The 24739-nt window shown below is 38.9% G+C and overlaps 1 protein-coding gene across 2 annotated transcripts in view; it reads left to right on the top strand.

Annotated features, from left to right (window-relative positions):
• The first annotated feature begins 3182 nt into the window (after positions 1-3182).
• Positions 3183-24739, top strand: part of LOC122995042 (rho GTPase-activating protein 26-like) — a 115732-nt gene continuing 94175 nt past the window's right edge. Inside the window, exons 1-3 of one of the 2 annotated variants that reach the window (XM_044369980.1) lie at positions 3183-3402; positions 7282-7365; positions 7805-8102. In XM_044369980.1, coding sequence (XP_044225915.1) covers positions 7949-8102 — 154 coding nt within the window. In that variant the 5' untranslated portion in view covers positions 3183-3402; positions 7282-7365; positions 7805-7948. Of the gene's footprint in view, positions 3598-7281; positions 7366-7804; positions 8103-24739 lie in introns of both variants that reach the window. The other variant, XM_044369979.1, reaches the window with a different exon arrangement.

The following is a 24739-nucleotide window of genomic DNA, read 5'->3' as shown; positions in this document are numbered from 1 at the left end:
CCGTATTTGTACTCCATCTACCCCCCCTCCTCACCTCACTGCCCTTCTAAAAACGTCAGAGGATTCATTTTAACAGACCATCGTCAGGACTAAAATTACCACACTAGAATAGAGAAAGGGAGACTAAAAGAGGGAGACTGAGACAGAGTGACGCAAGTGTCCAGGCCATGGGATCCAGCCAGAAACTGGAAATGAGCCTGTCTGACTGAAAGCTGATACATTCTTATAGCGGTGTCCTTCTGGAGACTCTGGTGAGCAACACAATATAAACATTTATAAAAGACACAAAGAGGGTGACCTCAGTTCCCAGAATTAATCTTACATAATGCCAGGAGTTCTGCACTTTACATGCTTACAGGACTTGCTCCACGTTCCTGCAAACTTAAGAGATGGCAAAAATAAAAATAAATTTAACAGTACATCATCATTCATACAGCAAATGTCCTCAGTGCATACACTAGTGAATAAGTGAAGGTACAGTCATAAGAGGAATGAGGTCAGGGTAAGATATAGTGTCACTCAGATTCCAGTTTTGTAACTATATCCCAACAGGAGTGAGTAAATAGCAATGCTGACTTACTTTACACTGTCACTCAGCTATATATAGCTATATATATATATCTCTATATTTGTACACTTTCACTTTCTGTCTCACACTTCTCGCATGACAATAGGCAGCAGTAATGTGCAGGCTAAGTGAATCATTCGTAGTGGTTGCCTCATCTCTGTCTTCTTATAATGGGTATTTCATTATCTTCCCTCTATGATTTAACTTTACAGCACATCTGCATTTTGGACTCACTCAGCCTTTCTAAGTCAAATAATCACAAGACATACTGTAAGGCTATGCTGGGAATGTGCAGTGAAAAAGAGACGCCACACACTGCCAAAATGTTTGAGAGAGGAAAGAAAAGGAGAATGACAGCAAACACGTATATGATTAGAGGCACAGCTGAATTCATTGTGAAAAATCTGATGTCATTTTAAGTGGAGAACTTGAGCTACTTTTCTCTCACCTGTTCAGAACTTTGAGCTTCTCAGGTCTTTTGGACGTGGCAAAGCTGCTTTACCTCTGTTTACCAGGAGATAGAGAGCAGAATAGGTCACCTGTCGCAATGAAAAATGTGTGTGACTGCTTACTGTGGTACAATACAGCGTAAAACCTCACTAAACTCTCAAAAACAAAAGTCAACCCAACTCAACTCAACTCAAGTCACACTTCAGTTGGCTAAAGTTCAAATTGAACAATATGTGAAAAAGATCTGTTGTTCCTTTTTCATCACTGGGGAGCTGTGAGACACCCACTCACTAATCAGGTGAAACAGCACATTTGGAGAATACTGTAAACAAACATTCAGACTTTTTATTTCAGGACTGGTGATGTTTAAGCCTACATTAAAGGACAGGATCACAATTTTTCAAGTCTGTCTTAAAACAGTAGTCAGGTGCCAAAATGAACACTGAAAGAGGTTTTGCTTGCTTTAATAATTCCCCCAAACATCCCAATGTAAGTGATGGGGGACAAAATCCACAGTCCTGGTTTCGAGCAAAATTGTATTTAAAAGTTTATCTGAAGTTAACATGAGGCTTTAGAAGTCTGAGTTAGTCAAATATAGTCGATATCTTTCACAGTTACAGTCTTTTTAGTAAAAAAAAACTCCCTCTCGGTCAGTGTTTTCCTGTTTTGCTGCACAGTCAAACGAGAGTAACAGAAAGAGGGGATTTGGCACTAAAGAGATTGTAACTTTGAAAGATATTGACTTGATTTGACTACTTGGGACAACTGAAGCCTCATATTGGCCTCAAATAATCTTCTGTATATCTTTTTGCATAGAAAGAGGGCTGTGGATTTTGTCCCCCATCACATACATTGAAAGTGCATTATGAAGGGATCCTCTAATGGCCAGTATAAACAATAGGAATGACTACAACAAGAGAAACATGGTTCAATATTCATATGGCATATTACAACCTTATAAAGATGATATGGCAATAATGTTAGCTGTTACAGTTCTGGCAGATATGGAGTAACATTTGGAGTTGAGTTTTGTCTGCTGCTGCTAAAAACAATGCAGATAATAGCAGTTAGAGTGAAGCAAAACCGTAAAGTTGCAGGTTTTAAAATCAAAACATTGATCTGAAAAGACTCTAAAATGCTCAGTGGAACTACTTCAGACTGGTAATAATTCTTTGTGGGTTCATCATCACGAGCGACCCCTTTCACATACGTGATATGATACACTGTTCATAGTGAAATACTAATTATAGCAGCTTTAATAATCATGGTCTACTAAAAATAAATATGGTCTAGCAATGGATAGATGTGTCTTTTTAAGGATAAGTTAAGACTATGAGGCACCTTGTCTGAGTGAAATGAAACCTGTTGAACCACGCCAGACTACCAGCAGTTGTTTACATATCTATCTATATATTAGATTCTAGTCAAAAATGATGGACTGTATGAGTATGTTTTTGCTCCATTTGATGTAATAATGGATACACAGTCTCTTTCTAATTATAAGGTGAGTTAAGGTGAAACTCGAGAGGGATGCTGAAGATGTAAAGGATCTTGCCATCTGGCATTTGTTTCATGTATCTATATACATGAAAAATGGAAATGCTAATGTGCAAACAGATATTTTTAGCTGTTAAGTAGATAATTATGTTACTGTGTTCTCAACAGGAAGCTTCCCTGGGAAACGATGCAGAGTATGAAATCAGAGAAGGGCAAGGAAATATAATTAAACTTGATGGCCATAAAGCATCTTACCAGTGATATTGATTAAAGCCACCATCTTTATTCAATCACACTGAAATGAATGTAAATTCTTTTTTAACTCAGCCTCATTTACAGGGAAGTCACTTTAGAAGAACAGCACTTTTATCATGAAATAATTCACTAACACTAATCCCCTCCTCCCCTCTGGACTTTCCCACATTTTGTCAAGTTACAACAGCAAGTTAAAATGGATTTTATTGGATTTTCAAAATTATTTACAAATAATAATCTGAAAAGTGTTGGGTACATATCTATTCACTCCCTTTGCTGTGAAACCCCTAACTAAGATCAGGTGCAACCAATTGCTTTCAGAAGTCACATAATTAGTTAAATAGAGTCCACCTGTATGTAATTTAATCTCAATATAAATACACCTGTTCCTTGAAGGCCTCAGAGTATGTTTGAGAACATTACTAAACAAACAGCATCGTGTAGACCAAGGAGCTCACCAAACATGTCAGGGATAAAGCTGTAGAGCAGTACAAAGCAGAGTTAGCTTATAGAAAAATATCCCAAGCTTTGAATATCTCATGGAGCACCATTAAATCCATCATTAGAACATGGAATGAATATGGTACAACAGCAAATCTACCAAGAGAGGGCCATCCACTCCAAGTCCAATGGTAACTCTGGAGAAATGATCCACAGATCAGTTGGGACAATCTGTCCACGGGACAACTATTAGTTGTGTACTCCACAAATCTAGCCTTTATGGAAGAGTGACAAGAAGAAAGCCAATGCTAACACAAGGCCATAAGAAATCCTGTTTACAGTTTGCCACAAGCCATGAGGGAGACGCAGCAAACATGTGGAAGAAGGTACTCAACAAACTACCCAACACTTCACATCACCATGAGCACACCATCCCCACAGTGAAACACGGTGGTGGCAGCATCATGCTGTGGGGATGTTTTTCATCAGCAGGTACTGGGAAACTGGTCAGGATTAAGGGCAAGATGGATGGAGCCAAATACAGGGCAGTTCTTGAAGAGAATGTGTTTCAGTCTGCAAGAGACTTGAGACTGGGGCAGAGGTTCACCTTCCAGCAGGACAATGACCCTACAGCCAGAACTACACTGGAATGTTTTAAGGCAAAGAATGTTAATGTCTTTGAATGGCCCAGTTAAAGCCTAGACCTCAATCCAATGAGAAACTGTGGAGAGACTTGAAAATTGCTGTTCAGACAGTCTCCATCCAATCTGATTGAGCATGAGCTATTCTGCCAAGAAGAATGGGCAAAAATTGCAGTCTGTAGATGTGCAAAGCTGGTAGAGACATACCCCAAAAGACTTGCCGCTGTAATTGAAGTGAAAGGTAGTTCTACCAAGTTTTGACTCAGGGGTGGTTGGTTGGTGGTTGGGGGGGATCTCATAGTATTTTGCACCTTCAAAGCATTATGCACTCTGTGTTAATCAAAACGGTAAAAAAGCCCAATAAAATCAATCTGAATTCCAGGTTGTAACACTGCAAAAAGTGGAAACATCCAAGGGGGGTGAATAAAAGCGCTGTATGTCTGAACACAGGCCTCACTACGGACTTGTTTTAGGATTGGAGACAGTTTCTTCAACATAAATCAACTACAGAGCATGAGCTCATACCGAGACTAATTGTGTGTGATGGCTGAACATGAGTTGTTGACATGTATTTTGTAGTAAAACAGATTGGCATTTTGAGTCAAGATGGCTTATGGGGAAAAAAGAGCATGTTTTCCATGCACATATTACATTCTTCCAGCATGTCAAATGACAACATGTGTTCTGTTTCAGATATAACATGATAAAATTATGGTCTGAACAATTTGATTTAGGCTGCTATTCTTTAAAATGTCATATTGTTTTATTTTAGTGCTATCAGACCAACTTTCACCTTTTTAAAAGTGTGTTTTCATTTAAAATAGGAGCCAAAGTTAAAGCTCAGGGCGATAAATCATGCAACAGTCTGTTTCCCATATGTACTTGACAATAAACTGGTTAATTCTGGTTCTTGAACTAGCCTCTCATATCTTTGACAACATACACAAACAACAGCTACAACTTCCTGTAAATGGCTATCTCTGTACACCACACTGTGGCAGATGGAGAAATGAGCAAGCGACCAGGCGCTGTGTTCTGGTTTGGCAGAGGAAGTGTCAGATCTAAATCTGAACTGTTTTCAGAGAAAAACCGCAAACACAAACTGTACATGTGCCAATGACATGCATGCGATGTTAACAAATCACCCAAATGTGTCATCAGCTTAATGGTGAGACAGCAGCGGGGAGTAACTAAAATCAGTCAGTGCAATATATGATCAATACAATTTAGGCCTTCTGAATCTGCTCTAATAATAAAAACAGGTCCAGTTTCACACAATTAGACTTTAAATTAAAATGACCAACAATTATCAATCAAAAAATATCAATCACAACAATTTGCAAGTACAAAAAGTCACTTAAATGTTGACTAAATAAAAAAAAAAAAATCTGTTGCAGTGTAGCATTGTGCCAACAGAGGGCGACAGAGAGCGGTGGAGGCTTTAATCCAACGCAGATATCCTCAGCAGAAATTCCCCGCTCTGGTTGAAATGACATCAGCATCTGCTCCCACCAACCACACTCCCAGCCCGCTACCGGCAAAGATTGTCTATACTCGTGAAGATGTAATACTCAACATACATTTGACCGTACTTGCTGGCATGAATTCTGTATTAACATGCACTCTATTCTGTCCTTATGCACTGCTACAACTAACTGACTTCAAATGTTTCATAACTTAGAGGCTTTAGTTACTTTCAACCTTTTTATTCTGTGGCAAAATTCATCAAGATGATATTAACTGCTTTAACTGGGTCCATGTTTGCTTGATTGACAGATGTGTGCAATTTTTTTGCTTGTTCCACATGAGCTCCAACCCCAAGAACACACTTTTACTGCACACATATTTGTGACCTAGTTTGTTCACAGCTGATTTAGCTCAGCTTCCACTTTATCTTGGTGTACATGCATATACAACGGGGTAAATGTTGATTGTAACATCCTCAGCCCATGAATGGTCCTCCTCTTTCCCAAATTGAATTTCAGTTCAATTCAGTTTTATTTCTATAGTGCCAAACCATAACAAAAGTTATCTCAGGGCACTTTTCATATAGAGCAGGTCAACATCGTACTCTTTAATTTACAAAGACCCAACAATTCCTCCATGAGCAAGCACTTGGCGACAGTGGCAAGGGAAAACTCCCCTTTAACGGGAAGAAACCTCAAGCAGAACCGGGCTCTAGGTGGGCGGCCGTCTGCCTTGACCGGTTGGATTGAGGCAAATGAAAACAGATCTTGCCTGAACCAAGTTAATTGTGCATTCAGGCAGTCCAGGGAAACTTATCAAGTCAGAAATGTTTATTACCAGCAAATTGTCCTGAACGTCCGACATCAAAGTGATAAATTTAGTGCTAAGTGGGCAATTGTTTCATGATACTGAGGTTTACAGTGCTACAGTACAATGGTCCTCAGTCCGACTTAAACCATGAATCTGGCTCAAATCTCACTGGGGACCTCTTTTGCTAGTGACATGGATGGTTATGTCAGTCTGTCCACCACTTTGCTTCATGCAGATCGGGTGAATTATCCAATTTGCACATTCACGGTCTTCAGAGGATGAATACCATTGATTTTGGTGATCACCTGACATTTCCTCTATAGCGCCATCATAAGGTTGACATGTGTGGATCAGACTGAAATATGTTGAGAACTATTGGGTGGATTGCCATAAAATTTGCTGCAGGTATTTAAGATCCTTAAAGGATCAGTTCTAATTACTCTGGTGTAGGCCTGCCCCGGACTTTTGATCAAGCACCATCATAAGGTCAAAATTTCAATATGCCCAACCTACTCGCATGACCAAATATCTAAAGCTAATGATGTTCCCATCAACCTCAATTGTACTTTGTGTTTAGTACTACTTAGCAGATGTTAGCATGCTAACAGGCTAAATTATCATGGTGAACCTGAATGCATGTTTGTCACTCAAAGCACCTTTGTGCCAACGTACAGCCTCACAGAGCAGCTAGTGTGGCTGTAGACATTATATTTCTCATTTGGAGGAATCTTTGAAATGAGACAGCCTTAGTTGACCCTTTATGACCTTTTCAGCCCTGAAAGAGATAGACTTGATGTCCATTCTTTTCTTCTTTTTCCTTGTATCGTTTCTCATATATTTCTTTGTTTTCATTGGATTATTGTCTATTGATTGTTTAGTTTTTCTGTCCATTTTTGTGCTTTTTGTTGTCATTTATTTTTTGTTGTATTTTCCATAATTATGTTAGCTTATATCTTTTTCCTTTTTTGTTATTTGTTTTTTTGTTTTTCTCATTAAATTGAATGGAGGTCCGTTGTAAAAGCCTGTGGCTTCCTTACCTCTCCTGTCACATTTATTTTTATTATCTACAGTTTTTATGCAGTCTTAAGCGTTTGTATAAACGACACCAGAGTGAGACCTCATCTATTTTTTCTCATCTCTGTTCTTGAGCAGCTCACCGCCCCGAACGGTCAGCTCTTCAATCCGGCCTCTTCATTGGCCGAGAGAGACGTCAATCAGGGGATTATCCGTGTTGGGGTAGGTTGATTACGGTCTGCGGCGCTGAGCTGAGCAGGGCAGGGGAGAAAGCAGTGCATTTAAAACCGCCCAGGGAAGATACCGCATTTACGAGCCTAGTTTTGTTTTTGTTTTTTTTTGCACCACCTTCCTCGCCTCTGTCTGACTCTGTCCGGTCCAGAATGACTTGGTCGAGAGGAATGCAGCACCGGTTCACCTGAGCAAGTGGACACTTTTCTTTAAAACCCCGCCAACACTCCTGCTAGTCTGCTGTGACTTTTTATTTCATTGAATTGGATGCTGCTGCTGCTATTCTGAAAGAAATAGGAACAGTCCTGCTTGTGTCAACTTGAATGTTTACCTAAAAAAAAGAAGGTTATGTAGCTAGGTAGTCCTTTCTGTTGGATACATCTCCGCCGGGTTGTTTATATGTTGTAATTGGATTTTCCATCATTTCCAGCAGCAGCAGCAGCAGCAGTAGTACCTCACGTCAAGGATTTCTCTCCTCCTCCTTCTCCTCTTGCTCCTCCGTCTCCTGCTCGGAGCTTTTTGCCGGGTGGTCCAGGTTGTGTCTAAAAAGAAGAAGAAGAAGAAGAAGAAGAAGATGGGACTTCCTGCCCTAGAGTTCAGTGACTGCTACCTGGACAGCCCGCAGTTTAGGGAGAGACTCAAGTCCCACGAACTGGAGCTGGACAAGACCAATAAGTTCATCAAGGAGCTGATTAAAGACGGCAAGGCGCTGATCCAGGCTTTGAAAAGTAAGTGTGTGTGAGAGAAATGAGTCTTTTTGCACTATTAACTCACTGACATTCATACATACTGCCCAAATTATGGACTGGGAATGGGTTACAGAAAGCTTTGACAAAAGTTGAGATGCCTCCAGGTGTGTGTGTGTGTGTCAAAGAGAAAGAGACATCTCAACTGCTCTGGAGGTCTTATCTCATTTACACTGAAATCATATGAAACCCTGACACTCTTGCTTGCCACTCTGTGCGCCACTGATAAGGCACATAACAGAGGTGAAGAGGCAAGTTGGGTGAATTTGAGTGGAGCGGTGCACAGTGTCCTCTGGAGCTGTCAGCACATTTGTTCTCCTCAGCCTACATTAGGAGGCATTTAGATGGCATTCACTCACACCGATGAGTGCTGGTATGTGCACGAGTGCGTCAAAGGCTGCGATGTCGTTTAATGTTGATAAAGGTTTTTGACTACTAAAGTTCATCCTGTAAAATAGCTGTTATAAAAGACACGAGGGAGTAGCTTGTTTTGCCCTCTCGACTGTTTATGAGGTGAGTCAGAATGTGGAAAACCAGTTTTTTTTGTTATTTGATAAATACAGTATGAATGAAAAGCTGGGCGGCTGGGTACCAGGGTAATGGGAAGGCTCAGTTTAATCATAAACATCAAAATTGAATATAAAAATTGATATGTTTAGGTACAATAAGACTTAAGATGGTTTAAGTTAGGTGAGCCTTTGCTGTTGTTAAGGTTCAGGAAGAATCTGACCTCCGCTTGAATCCATGAGAGGACTGGATCTATTTCTCTGAAGTTGTATTTCATGTCCGGGTTTGCTGCTTATCTTACGTTCATTCTTCACTCTTGGAAAATGTGTGTAAAGACAAATCCAATATTCTAATGTGATGTGCAAAATATGGTGATCTTGTCAACTCAGTCTGGGTTGTTCTTGTTATATTACACTATGTGCACCATGACTTAAAAACCATAACACCAGAAGAATAAAGGCTAACTTAAGATAAAATAACTTCAACTCACATCATCCAAGATCATTTTAACTAAACTTAACCACACAAAAACAAACTAAAACATATAACAGTCATGTTATTCTCGTATTTATCTGATGAATGTACTTTTGTCAGATATTGCTGTGAGAATATTAATGACACTTTTTACAGCGGCCATGCCTCCAAGTATCAGAAGTTCTATTGATTAGGGATAGACCCGATGTCCAATCTTATCTATAAGCCTATAAGAGCTAGTCATATCAGCTAGTCAGTATCCTCTCACAAGATGAAAGTGATTCAGTGTGTTTTACTACATATTTATTGTCAAGTTGAACATGGATCTATTTTCTTATGTCTTCAACCTGTCAAGCATTACGTCTTTTTTCATTGTTTTGGCTCAAAAATAGACTTTTTTCATTGTTTTGGCTTGAAAATAGACAGAAGAAATTGTGTCACCAGCATTGAAAGCCTATTTACTGCAAGTCTTTTCATTTCCGTAGCTACAGGATCGGCTGCCGTTTCAACTTGTGGGTTAAATTTGTGTTTACTTTGCATGATGCAACATGGTACATGCATGGACACTCCTGATACTGTTGATGCTCTTGTGTTTTGGTAGGTAGTATATTATTATTCACACTGGTCTAGAAACGAAAAGAAGAAAAATCGTGGGAGGTCCAGGACAGACCAGGCTACCAGTTAACCTGAACTTTCCACCCCCGTGTCATCGACTGTACCTTTTTTTTTTTTTTTTTAAAAACAAACTAGCTCTGTTCTCTGTCACCACAAAGCTCTGTCAGCTGATGTGTTGCTATAAAGACACATCTGTTTTTGTCCATTGGCGAGATCTAGAAATCAAACAGCATGGTCTGATTCGCTGAGGTTGGGATGAGAGAGAGAGAGAGAGAGAGTCATTTGCTTGTTCTGTGCTATTGTAACAGGGTGCTGCCTAGAAAGAGCAAGTCAGCACATTTTCCTAGTTAATCTTTTTATACCTGTGCTACACAGTAGTACGGGCTTTTGCTGGTACATGAGACGAGACTCAGTGAGTTGTGACACGTCTTTCCTGTCAGGTCTGTCCTGGGATTTTTTTTTTTTTTTTTAAAGTTGCTAATTGCTGCTGGAGGAGGTTGCCCAAAGTCTCCTGACAGCTTTCACATGTGTTTTTGTTGTAATGACTACATGTATGCTACCACAGAAGGAGAGAGCGAAACATTTACAACCACCATGTGCCATGTTACTCAGATCCTAACAGTGCCACTGTGGACTGAAGCCCGTCATTATGTCTCCGTCCTGTCTGGGTTTATCAGTACAGTTCAGTGTACACGGCCTGTATAGGGTGATATGATGATTTGATTTGATTTCACTTAATTATCAGAATATTATTCTGACGATATTCTTCTTCTGACAAATAATATCTTATGATGACTTGTTGATGATATAGATATAGCTTTTTCTGTGAGTGTTTTAGGCCATTGCATTGTTTTAATTCAATAAGTTGGACTGCTTTATGGCAACACTGGATTTATAGGATTTTTGCATCAACACGTTGTAGTATGTTGATTTATCAGGTTAATTTCAATTTCAATTTAATTTTCTACCAAAAACAAACATTCCCATATATCCTCATTTTATCTTTAAACACTTGAATCCATTGAATTTCCAGAAATTTCCAGAAAAAAAACTCAAGATTTGGTCTGTATGTTATGTTATGGATTCATCTGGGGTGCAGTCAGTGTGAAGCTGTTTGTCGCTGATGTTGGTTTCTTTAAATAATTAATGTTGCCAAGTGCAGAAAGCACGGAGGTAAAATGCACAGACTGCACCTACTGTGCTGCATATAATGTTCATCAATCAGATGAAAGTAACAGGAAATATAACAGAAAAAGTAAAGAGGACAATTATTATAAATATTATCTGTAAATAAAAATACAAATGAAACAATTTTGAATATCTGATACAGTAAATATGTTATAATCCGTTATCAGCCGATGAATGATATGAGGTAATGGATGTTTTTGCTTCTCCCTTCTTCTCCTCTTATGCGAGTGAATCAGTAGTTTTGACATGTCAAGAGGTACTTTTTCTCATTCGTGTCATTTCATATATTTCACATAGCGAGACTCTCACCACCATCGGCAATTATAGCACCTCTATCCTGTTTGTGGGTGTCAATGGTTTATGCAAACATCTAGACGTGCACGCACACAACCAGACAAATGCCTGTGCACACACACACACACACACACAAAAGCTGTTTCGATATAGATTTTAAAAACCACAAAGTCTCCCTTGAATATGCAGTTATGTGACACACATACACACACACAGACACAAATGTGTGTGAGTCTAAAAGTGTGTTAGCCAGATGTCATTTAAGGGCAGATCTAGTTTGTTATTATGGAGCCAGTAGTAATGTTTGGTTCCCTGCTCCACCTCTAACATGACATGGCTCAGTCAGCCAAAGAAACCTTTATTACTAGCTGAGCATTCACTGCTGCGGTGAGGGAAACAAGTCACCGTGTTTAGACAGTTTATGTGGCACCGACACACAGTGATTGTGTTTTCAGCTGAAAGTGTGAAGAGTGTCTGAGTTACTTTAAGTTCAAGCCACTTCGCTTAGCACATCGTCTATTCACAACGTCTGAGTGCTACTGTAGACCTTTTTATATATACATACTATATATGTATTATATATTAATTATAATATATATAATATTGTGTCATAGCTGCTTTTTGACTCAACTGAATAATGAATTCTGAGTAAAACACAGAATTTTTGTAATTTTTTGACCTTTAGACATGTAAAAGGAAACATTAAAATACAGTGAATATTTGGTACAAAACATCTGTTATCAGTGCAGTCCAAAAATACCAATGTCAGCTTAAAAAACTCCCAACAACTCAGCCAAAAGTCAAGCAGACCAGTGGTAGTCTCTCAATCAGTAGATCATTTACGCAGATGATCAATAGCACAGTTCATGATCGCAGTAATAAAACAATCCTACGGTACAACCTGTAACTATACAAATACAACGTGTGGTCCTGTTTTGGAGTCCCATGGCTCAGCTGTCATGGTGAGTTTTTCACAATGAGGTCATCGTACTGACAGCGCTGCTTCCTCGACTCAGTAATGTGTCAGTCTGAGAGTCATCTCCACCATAAACACATAGAATAATAATCACATTGTCATGCACAGTTACACACACACACACGCACACACATACAGACACACACGTGTCACAGTAAAAGCATGACATTATCGTCATAGCGATCGATCATTTTCCTCAACCATTAAATTGTGTTTTTAGGGCCTTGAAGCATGAAACATGAGAGGAGGCAGCTCAGGGTGCAGCGGAGTCTCCTGTTAGTGTTGGCTTCATGTACATGTGTAATCTTACGCACGTTTGCACATATATGCTCTAAATACGGATATAGTACATTCCTTAACAAGTATTTATGAGATGAGACTGAGCGACCTCTGTGTGCGCTGCGTATGTGGCCTACAGTGTGTAATCTGAGTGTGTATGTATCCTAACCTTCAACAAGCTGATGAGATGATGCTACCAGATGTATTAACATATCAGGATGCAGATACAGCGATAAGAAACAGATAAAGACAAAGAAGGAGAAAAGGACGTACATACATATTACATACATGTATTAAATGACTCCTATATATTATTAAGAGCTACAATGATCAGTCGATTACTCTTGTAGTTGATTGACAGCAAGTGTTTTGATAATTGATCAGGTAGTTAAAAAGTAAAATATTGTAGAATTTAAGGAATTATTCAAGGGTTTATTTAAGCAGGAAAACTCAAAGTTAACTTATTTAAAATAGTCTTGATTTATAGATAGCTGTTGCCTGAAGAGGAAGTCTGTCTGGTTTAATTTGGACAAAACGCCCAGACTGAACAGTAAAGTTTCAAAGACCATTTTAGCACTCTATATTGGTCATGATGGACAGAGCAGATCGAGCCAATAAAACAATGCCTGTAGACGTTGGCCCATTGGAGAAATAGTTGATACCTAAACTTTTATAAACATAGCTCCAAAACTAAAATTACTCTCTAGGAACCACTTCTGTTTGAAAATAACATAGTAAATCTGAAAAGCTAGTTGTCCCAAAAATAGCTTTAAGTACAGTACATATATCAAAAGCTTGACCCTAAAAGCACACAAATCGTGCGCTGTGTGGCGTGCGGCCTGTGACTGGTTAAAAACAGCCCTCCACCCATTAGCGCCATCTTGATTATGGCCTAGTTTTCAGGCGTTTACTCTGACTTCAAATTGAACCTTTAACTGCCCCTAGCAACCCTCCAAGCAAGCCATTACCCTAACAGAGGGCGTGTGTGTAAGTGTCCCACAGAAAGAGAAGTGGGAATTCCCTGAAACTGACCATGCACTGTTGCAATCCGTGTCTCTCTCTCTCTCTCAATCTTCTTCTCTCTTTACCTTCTGTCTGTTTTGCTGCAGCCACCCACTGTGCTGTTGGTGAAACATACGGAGGGTAATAGCAGTCATTCAGTGGCTCAACTGTCAACTCTGCTGATAGATGAGGGTCTCAGACACACACGCACACAAACACAAATGCACACTGCACCATAACTAATTCTCAATTATAGCTGATGGAGGGAGTGAACCGTCTTTTGAAAGGTCCTGAGCAAAAGAAGAGTATGTGCCAAGGGGCGAAAGAAAGAAAGAGTGTGTAATAGAGAAAGAGTGTGTGGGGGTGTTGCTGTCTTTCACAATAGTGTTAAAAAAACCAACATGGCCTTATTTTTTTTACCCACCAGTAGAGGAGCTTGGAGTAGAGCAATCTAGGTTGTAGAGAGGATGGAAGTGATGGGGGGGGGGGGGGAGTGAGGAGGGTGTCACTCCGTCTGAAGGCATTCCCCTGAATACATCGTATGTGAACAAAGAAGAAAGATTGGTGTGTATGTGTGTGTTTTTATGCATAAAGCATATTCTCTATTAGTATGAATATTCTGGATTTGCACAGAGATCATACAACATGTGTGTTTACCATTACAAGTACATTTCTGCTTATGATAAGATGTGTGTGCTCAGTCAAAGTGTGTGTGTGTGTGTGTGTTGCCACTGCAGTACAGCACAGTGGGGGTTGGGGGTCTTCCTCTAGCTGTGACGTAGGATGTAGGAGAAGAAAATTAGGGCACGACTCAGCCCAGCTCTGGTGCTATTGTTGCCTTGCTTTTGTCAGGGTATACTCTCTCTTATACACATGAACATGCAGTCACTGACTTTTAACACCATTCTGGATCAAAATGATGTGTTTGTTTTGGAAAAACCAAAAGTGAAGAATCACTGTCTTGTGTAACTGATCGTTTGTTGCAAACCGCTGGATTTTTGTAATAAGACTGTACAACTTAAACAGTTTGAGAGGCTTTAACACAATTTCAGACCTGCCAACCGCTACGCTTTTTGCGTAGCAGGTACACATTTTGACATCAAAATACGCTGGTACAATGACCAATCATAGCGCCAGATTCATTGCTACCCTACCTTTACCCAAATATGAAGCAGGGATCATGATTCATGCAAATTGATTATCAATAGCAACACGACATTGATTTTATCCCTCTCATTCCTCCTCCTCACTCTTGCTGGCTGGTTCCTCAAGTGAAGAAGGTTCTTTTAATTCCTTTGGTAAATGGACTGGGAAAGTTGAAATTGTGAAATTAGTTAAGTTAATGCAGATCTGCCAACCAAGGGAAAATATTTAACGTTAATAATGTTAGCCTAATGTTACTTTATTTGCAAGCTAGGTGCTTTGTGCAGGCATTTAAGTTGGCAAAGTAACGTTAAGTACTATTGTCCGTGTGTCGCAGATTGTTAAACATACTAGGTATGTTAAATCATAGTACTGTATTCATAATTATTATTGCAGCCAAACCTATAAACGTAATGAGAGGACCAGATCATGTCAGGATGAAAAAAAGGGAGTGCACGTGCTGCAGAAATAACATCACCTAGAAAGTTACCGGGAGGTGTGTGTATGTTTTGGCTCAGTAGTCCATAACGTTGCCTACCCTAGGAAAATTCAAGGAAAGGAAACACCCCTCATTGCACATTAAGTACAATATGTAAGGAGGAACGTGATTACTTCTACTGTTTCAACATCCACGTTCATATTCAGCCTGAATTGTTAGTAGGTCATCATACCATCAAGTAATAGACCACCCATAATGAGAACAGTTGTGTTAACCAGCTCTGAAATATTTATTCTATTGTAGCCACAAAATAGTCTGTTTAGGCTGGTTTGGGTTTTACAGCCAGTCATCATCTTTTCAAATTAGCTGAAAATCGTATTTTCAAAAATCTAATTGGCTTAAACTTTGATGATTGTGGAGATGTAAACAATAGAAACTGTATAATTGCGGCAGTAGTGGTAGGTTAGTATTTAGGCTAAATGAAATTGTTCTCCTCGGTAAGCTATGTTTAAGCAGGTGAAACAAGCTGTCATTGTTATCAAGAATTTTCATGTCAGTGCATCCCTCACATTTTTGCCTGTTTGACTGCTGCATGTATGCAAATGATGTATTGTTATTCGTATGTTTGCAAATCATGTACAATAATTCATTGTGCGAACAGCAGTGATTTGCATCTGACACATCAAAGTCACTGAAATGGTACTCAAAAAATTCGTTCAGTGTTGGCAGGTCTGCAGTTTGATATTTTAAAGATCCCCTGCAGATATGTTTTAAAACATATAAAATACTGATACAATAATCATTTGTGCCTGATATTGTTTTTCCACAAAAAAGTTAAATGATCTAGTTCTTTTCCTTCTTCCTCATTGAAAAAATTCAGAATCTATAAATATGCAAATATTTTTTATTACAAAAGTTTAACTGCTGGACACAAGATGTTTCCTAATTCACTGTAAAGTCCATTCTCAGTGTATGTGAACCATAGATTTCAAGTTTCCACATCACTAAGTTGCATACAGGACCAGGATTGGCTCCAGACTAGTTGTGATGTCACAAATCATGCTCGTGTGTACATACCTTAAACTCAGTTTTAAGATGAGCATAGAGAAACTTTCGACTTTTAGCAGATGAATGTGAAAAGAGCCTTCAAGTGTCCAACTCTTGTTGTCTTTTTGGATGAGAGGGGTACTTTAAGGGCTACCAAATGATTTCTTAGAGCTCAAGGCGAAGGTGAAAATTGCTTCTGTGTCTGACCAAAAGTCCAAAACCCAAATGTACACAATTAATGATGTTAAACACAGAATAGCAGCAAATTAATCATTTCAGCACTAATTTATAGATTTTTAGCCATGCTTAGAAACTTCCAGTGTATTTACAGTGTATCCATCCACGTGGGCAAAGTGGGATTTTCAGTCTGTGGTCAGAAAATGTCAGTAAGTTGTGATTGAGGTCTGTTTTTTCACACATTAGCTACATATATATATATATGAAAGCTCCTAATGCTTCATCAACAGGTTGCATAAGAATACCTATGCTTGCTAGTATATCTATAATTAATAACCTCATTAAAAATCCATTAGGGTCATAAATCAGGTCATCAAATGTATTAATAATGGACTTGGAAGCAAACAGAGTTGTTGCAGAAATGGCATGTGTATATACTATTATACAGATTAAAAACTTGCAGAGCTCATAACAATCACCACAGCCAGTGTGCCGCTTCATCTCATTAGTTGAATCTTTGATGTGGAGTATTGGCCCTGCACTCCAGCTGGACTGAGGCTGGTAAATATTTTAGCTTGGGGACTTATTTAGTTACACTGCCTGGCAAAGTAATGCAGTGACTCAATCCCTCGATGCACTGTGGTAATACTTACGTGTGTGTGTTGTCTCTCATGACAATACGGGACTTATTTTCCTGATATCCCACCTCTGCTATAGGCCTCATAGACGCATGGGCATATGGATGTGGCAAGATGACATTTGTCCTTTTTTCTTTGTAAGTATTGCTGTTCTTTATAAAATGTTAATGTTCACACATGGGACATCTCGAGAAGAATTATTTGCCTATAAATTACTAAGTTTATATGTCTTCAGGTAGCCTTCAGATAGTTTGAAATGCATATTAAATACACAGTATGTGTTTGCTAGAGAGAGGAATATAGATATCGTCTAAGTAAAAATTATGTTTGGATTTACAGGGTTTGTCCTTCGCATATCTGGAGAACCGTTCATCTGATCTACTTCATACCTGGCAGGTGGATTGATTAGGAATCGAGGAAGTGCATTTTCGATGCGTGAAGTTGTTTGGATGAGTGGTTCTCGAGAAACATATAAAAATACCTCATAAACAATGTTGATTTGCTTCTTCTTCTGCCCGTAGAGTCAATGAGCGGAAATACGGACAGTTGCCATTGCAACCCACATTGTGGCCGGAGGTGGGATTACATACATACTTGTCTTGAACATACATGTTCAAGACATAGTGCAGGATGATTTGAACGGGCGTTACAGTTCATCCAGTCAATCTCAGCTCAACACAAAGTTGTAGTCTCCAGGTATTCTGCGTGTGAGGCGTTTAAGGAGCATCGGTAAATTGTAATGTCTACTGATAGCCTGCATGAGAGACATTTAAGGGACGGGCACAACTCTCTCCAGGTGTTGAGAAATCGGCCTGCTTTGAACTGGCGCGTTTTGAACGGGCACTGCATTTACCAAGAAATGAAGGAGGAACTGAAAAAGGGACTGGTTCGTTTTCTCATGCTATAGTTATAAATACACTCATGCAATAAATACATTGTAGCAACATTTAAGAGCATATGAAACTGTAAAGAAGGAAGTGGGATTCAATCATGAACACCAGTATGTTTAAATCTGAATCAACCATGCTACAGCAGAACCACTACCTCTCAAATGCCAAATCTGAAACTTATAGCAAGTTAATTGCAGAAGTGGGAGTGGTAGCTATAGTGTATCTATGAAAATATATATATATATATATATATGCATATGTACAGATGACTCATGCTGTATTTCTGCTTGGCCAAATAGTTGCAGTTCCGTTTAAGGAAAACACTGAGGCATTGCTTATGATTATTGAAATAAAGGATCTCATGTTAATCATAGTTTATACAGAACAGCTTTTACCAACATGCAGACAGTTAGTTCCGCTTTAAGTGGCTCTGTGTTTCTGCCAAAATAAACTGAATACTGAGATCATGTTTGTAATGAAGCAAGCTGCAAGGAGATATCCTAGGTCTTTGTTGCACTGGCTTCAATCAAGTAGTGTTACTCTGCCCAATGTGATGTAATTTTGCGGCATCATTGTCCTAAAATGTCCAGGTGTAGAATCTGAGGCCTTATAGTCATTGCTGTCATTCTTTAATGAAAAGCCAGGAATGAGTGCCTGGAAAAATTAAATAACACTAAATGCTGAGTTTGTTTCAACATATTAAATTGTACATATTTATAAAAATGTACTATAACAAGTGATTGTTTGCCTACTCTTATGAATTTAGTTTAAATAAAGAAAAGGAAAAATAACTTCCATGGTTGACTAATTGTGGGAAAATAAAATATGTATCACTTGCAACTTTATCTTGACTACACATTATTCCACATGATTGTGTGTACTTTATGATATGCTGAAGAAATGCCCATCTCAATAAGTGACAGTGATGTGTTCATAAACATAGCTCAGTCCTAACAGGTTACTTTTCCTCAAACAAATGAAGCACGCTGCCATTAGGGTGAGATAACGTCACTTGCAATCCATTTCGGGCCGGGTATCGGTACTCAATACCTTTAAGGTATCGACCGAAATAACCCAGTAGGAAGTAGTATTGAAACTCCTCCAGTTAAACGATACCTGCATTTGATCCATTTTGTATCCAGATCTAGAAAAAAATGACTATTTGTAAGGTTTTACTCGCAGCCAATCATCACAAGAATTCTTCGATTTAACGCAACATGTGATTGGCCAACTATTGCAGCAGCTACAACCCATATAGTCTGTGGTGATAATACTTCATTGTACAGTTACTTAATAAATATTTCAATAATTTGAACACTTTCAAAATGTGTTAGTGTAAAAATCATTTGGATGGGGAGGAGCGTTGGCATTTTGGTGCAATTGAATGCTTCCATTCACATGATGGGTATCGAATGAAGTAGAAAAAAAAAAGGTATCAAATGAAGTATTGGTAATGGTATCATTTTAAGGGTACTGGTATTGGTACTAGTATTGTAATTTTTTAAACGATTCCCAGCCTTAAATCCAATGAAAAACAACTTTATTCAAGAGTGTCCTTGAATGCAGCTTCATCTTCTTCATACTGCTGCATTGTCTGCCTTAAAGAAAGAAATGTCTCTAACTTGGCAGACTGTGATTGAAGAGTAAATGTGACATTTAAGGGCAAGCACAGTTTTGTTCTCTACACATTAATTTGATCACAGCACTGTACTCTTAAGATCACAAAGCACGGGGATTTGAGCGGGAAGAGAGGAAGGAAGGTGAACTCTGAGGAATGCTCTTTAAGTCTCTGCACGCGGTTACCTGATCGCTGCTGTTTGGTCATAAAAGTGACAGCTGTGCCTTTCAAAGCTGTTTAGAAACCTGATTTTACTACCGGTAGTTATAGACACAAATTGTTTAATTGGACTGTTTTGTAATTGGACTGAAACGAACAGCTGATGGATACAACTTTAATGTCAACTCTGTGTTTCAGCTTGAAAATTTACCTCACATTTAGACACAGTGAGAGACTACTGGTTAAATGATTACACATTAAATGCTTTTCTATTACACTGGTGAATCCCCATCTCTTGCTCTTTCCTTCCCTTCTTCCTTCTTTTTTGAGATGTTTTTTTAATTTGTCTGCCAGCTATCCCTCTGGGAAGAGTTAAAGCTTACATACATACATGCATCTGAGTACATCTGTGTGTTTGAGTGTGTGTTGTCTTTGTAGATCTTTGAGCCTCGTTTTCAGCAGCAGCTGGATATTGTTAGTGTCTGTCCATAAAGTGTCACAAGACCCGAATGACTTTCCTTTATGATGGTGGCTGAGGAAAATATGTTTCAGTGCCCAGGTTATCCAAACAGGAAGCTACTGACAAAAGATAATTATTGAATGCCATGGGAATGAAATGCAGGATTTTGCAGGATTTTGCTTTCCCAGAGGAAAAAGAAATGACAGAAGAAGACAGGGGGATTTATACGACCTTCTGCACCTCTTAAATCTGAATCTTCAGCTCAAGGTTGTCATTCGCTCATTCGCCTGCAGTGTTGAGCTGTCAGTCCCAAATTCAAGACGTGTGTGATAATGAACTTGAAACACTCAGCCTGCGGTGGAGAAAAGGTGTGGCTCTTCAGTTGCTAAAAAGAAACCTTAGGCCACTGTAGAACTTACTGCCCAGACTTGCAGCAGGTATTGTATTCAGCAGATTTTTGCTCTTTAAATATCTTGAAATGTTACCAGGAACACTTAAGAGAAGAAGGTGATTTAGCCTGACAGGTTATGATGTGACCTAAATCAGGCAGAAATATACAAATACTCCCACCAAATACACACGCATACTCTTTCACACTCACATACATACACACAAACATGCTGACACATGTTGTTGATTAAAAAAAAAAGCTATTGTTCTTCCACATCAAAGCTCCAAAATGAGTTAGAGCAAAGAAAGAGAGGAGCCAGCGTTACATATCAGAAGCTGGCACAGTGTTGGTGTCTTCTCTCTTTTCAGGGAACTGTTAGTTTACAGGTTGTAAGGAGAAAACAGGTTGTTGTATCCAGGATGGATGAAAGTTTCTTACATACAGGAGAGGCCAGTCCCTCTTTGTTGTTGTGTCAAGCCACTCAGACTTGAGTTCAAGCTCAAGAATTTCAGTTTAAAGGCTCTTTTCAGGCCGATGTGAATGCTGTAATTCCCTGCTGGCATGAAGGAGAAAACAGGTTTTGGCGTTCTGTGGCCACTTGACCCGATGTTGAGGTCAGTGGTGGAATGAAACTTAGTGCATTTACTCAAGTACTGTACTTAAGTACAAATCTGAGGTACTTAGACAATTCAGAGGGAAATATTGTACTTTTTATTCCACTATCTTTATCTCACAGCTATAGTTTTTAGATTACAATATGATAAATTATTATTACTATAGATTAAACTACCCAACAGTATATAAAATATTTTACATTAGCTCCACCTTGATCAACTACAACATCAGAATGCTATTTGCACATTAATGCATCAGTTTTTTTGGCATTTCAGTACTTTCACTTTTGGTACTTTAGGTACATTTTGCTAAGTTGCTAACATTTTCAATGCAGGACTTTCACTTGTAATGGAGTATTACAGTGTGGTATAGTGTGGTACTGCTACTTTTACTTCACCAAGTAAAAGATCAGAATACTTCCGCCACTACTGGCTGAGGTACAGTTTATCCAGTTTATCTGTGCAGTGGAGTTTGAAAAAAAAGAAATCAATCATGTGAAAAATGACAGAGATCAGATTTTGGTGTCAGTGTGTCCAACAGTATTTCTGATTACAGATATTTTCAATTTTACAATCCACTATTTTCCACAACTAATTGTCTCATTTTATATACCAGAGAGCAACGCAGCCACGGAAAAAGATTTTTTTCTCAACAGAGTAAAATGTTATTGCTGTTGTTCCTGTATAGCTGAATGGAGCAAGTTTCAGCATGTTATTCTGAGGTTGTAAAGAGGCATCCTGGTAATTGAACGAAGTCACTCAGAGGTGATACAGAAGTAGATGAAGTCGATTGAGGGGTATACAAGCGGCAACTACCACGACTTAAGGCTGAAGCCAATTCAGAGGTCCCTTAAAGTACAATGCCACGATGGCCACTAGATACTGGCTCAAAAAAATCCCCGGCTCCAATAGACTCACATTCAAAAAGTGTCAACTTCTCTCCAGAAATACAAATTCGATAATTTTTTTCAACAAGTCACTATGGTCTCAATCACTAAATGTTGGCCCTCTCATAAGTGTGCTAGTTGTCATTTTGGAAAATTATTGCTCCGTTTATAAGATATTTATAGTAGGCTTTGATGTCTGCCGTGTGGGCGTTGATTGACAGATTGACAGTTGGTTCACCTGCTGCTCTCCCCAACTCTGGGAATCACACTGAGTGGGACTATTGTTGCAATATTTCAGTAAGTTTAATGTTAATTGATAACTGTACCTGCCCTGTTAGCACAATTTAGCTTAAGTTGCTAATGTTAGCCCATGTGTTTCCGAGGTAGCAGGGTGTGTTTCCAGAGCGTGAAAGGTAACATCCTGCACTCCTTATTCGGAAGATCCTGGCTCTAAACGGAAAAGATGGTATCAACAATAAGCTGCAACTCTGGGCTTCAAACTGGCTCCTGTGCATGTTGATGGATGTCACCTTGCTAGATCCATCTCTATATACAGTCTATGGGGGTACACCAAAAACAAGATAACTCCTCAGGTATTTGTAAAATAAATAGAGGTGTCCAAGGTTAAAGGTTAGGTTATCAAGGAGTGATGGATCATGCACTAAATTTGATCTCAGTGAGTTGTGCGATAGCGGTTTGCGCCTACAGCCTGCTGAACTAACAGGACGTGTTAAAACACAGACTTTCTTTGTTTGGTTTTTCCTTATCAAGGTCTTTTTTTGAGCCCTTTTCCCTGAACCATGAATCCAAAGCTTTCTTTTCTTTGTCAAGCGTTAAAAAGACCTGTTTTGTGTCTATGAAGGAAGATAAATAAAAAGTCACCACCTGCACAATAAACTCATTCATTATTATGTCTTGGAAAACAAATTGCAAGCCTGCAAATCAAGATAACTTTTTGCTGCCTCTTCTGGGAAAAGTGAACCCACAGCCTTCCTTTTCATGGCTATCAAGGACAATTAAGAGTTTGTTTCCTGATGGGAAATGATCCATGTGAAAATACAGTAAAAATTCTCCCATTTCATGCGGTTTTAGAAATATTAATATAACTATACCCATCAAGTAGTTTCAGGTTAATTTTTAGCCTCTTTTCAGGGAACAGTGAACTCAGATGTCATCTGGCTAAACTTTAAATCTTATCTCTTCAGTAGCAACTTCCTCAATATCTTACTGGTACGGATATCACATAATTCCCTCCATTTGTTACCTACTTAACCAGCATGAGATCTTGTTACTGTGCTATTTTCTTCACCAGCCCTCCCTTCTTACACTTACAAATGTTTTTGATAAAGGAATTGAAGTTTAACGTTAAAACAGGTAATGATTAACTAAAAATGTTATGTCAACATCTTGCTTTTCACCTTGGAACGGCTCTTTATCAAAGTTTAATCTGCCATCGGGATACTTTAACCGTGCCGTGAAAGAATGATGAATAAGTCTTTGAGGCTTTCATTGTGTTCAGTCAGACTGACATTGAAAGAGACAGTTGACCTTCCAAAAACAATGATTCCACTTTCCCCCTCTCCTGTTCTTCCTCTTGCTTCCCCCTTCCTCTTTTTTTTTAATAGCTGTGGTTGTGCACATTTTATTATAAACATATTAACTTCATCCTTCTTCGCCTTCTTTTTCTCATCCTCCTGTCCCTCCTCATTTCCTTTTCTCAATCTGACATGGAAATACTCGTTACCCTTCTGCTTTCCTCCCGTCTCTCTCATCCTGCAAAGTAACACTGTTGTTTTGTTATTAAAATAGAATTAGATCTCGCAGAGAAACCTGACTTGAAGGATGAATGAAGGAATGCAAATTAAATGCAGGAGGCTCTAACTCTCTCTATCACTCCCATTGTTTCATTTTGTACCACAGCAGACATGACCGCTTGCCTGGCCAGGCCTTATAATGCGTTTTGCCAGAGGTTGTGTTATTTTTATAACGAGACATGAGTAAACCCCCGCTGTGGTGAAGTCATCATACCATCCATCTGAAGCAAACACACTAATGATGTGATTCAGAATATTACTGGCAGTCGGTCGATTGTTAGCTGTTGATAGCATTTCTGATTCCGAGAGGCACATATTGAAAAACATACTTCCAGACCAGTAAATGAGACAATCTAATGCGTGATCACACCCAGCCAGACACTTTCTATTTATATTATAGTGATATACTGTATGGAAAACCGTGCTGTAGATGAATGCAGAATAGTCTCGAAAAGGAACAGATGCACTGAATTATTGAACACAATTGATGCGGTGACCTGAGCTGAGGCGTGGCCTTTTTACTGTAACTATCGCTGTCCTGTTTATTGGAGAGTCATGGAGGCAGACGGATGGAGGATGCATCAACAGAGGAGAGCAAGTAAATAAAAAAATACCTCATGGAGAAAGAGACAGTACGGTTGTCCTGTCTAGAGGCAGCAGTCTTATCCTGCTGTTCTATATTTAGCACGAATACAGGAAAAAAGCTTGGAGTGGTACAAATACATGCAAAGTCAGTGGAAGAAGGCAAAGTATCAGGTTTCAATGCTGTGAATGGACCCAACTCATAGTGATGCAAACTAAGGTACAAATGTGCTTACTTGAGTTAAAAAAACATTGATCTATACAGATGTTTGTAATTGTCATAGCCCATTTATTATTGAGCTGCAGGTGATATGTATCTATTCAATATGATGGACTAAAAAAGACAATATTTTTATTGCTTGTAAAGACAGTAAAGATTGAAAAAAGGATCACCTGCAGTGAACATGAACTGTAGCTCAACTTTT

Source organism: Thunnus albacares, chromosome 13 (assembly GCF_914725855.1).
Source record: "Thunnus albacares chromosome 13, fThuAlb1.1, whole genome shotgun sequence".
Taxonomy (NCBI): Eukaryota; Metazoa; Chordata; class Actinopteri; order Scombriformes; family Scombridae; genus Thunnus; species Thunnus albacares.
This window is presented reverse-complemented; position numbering and strand designations above follow the sequence as displayed.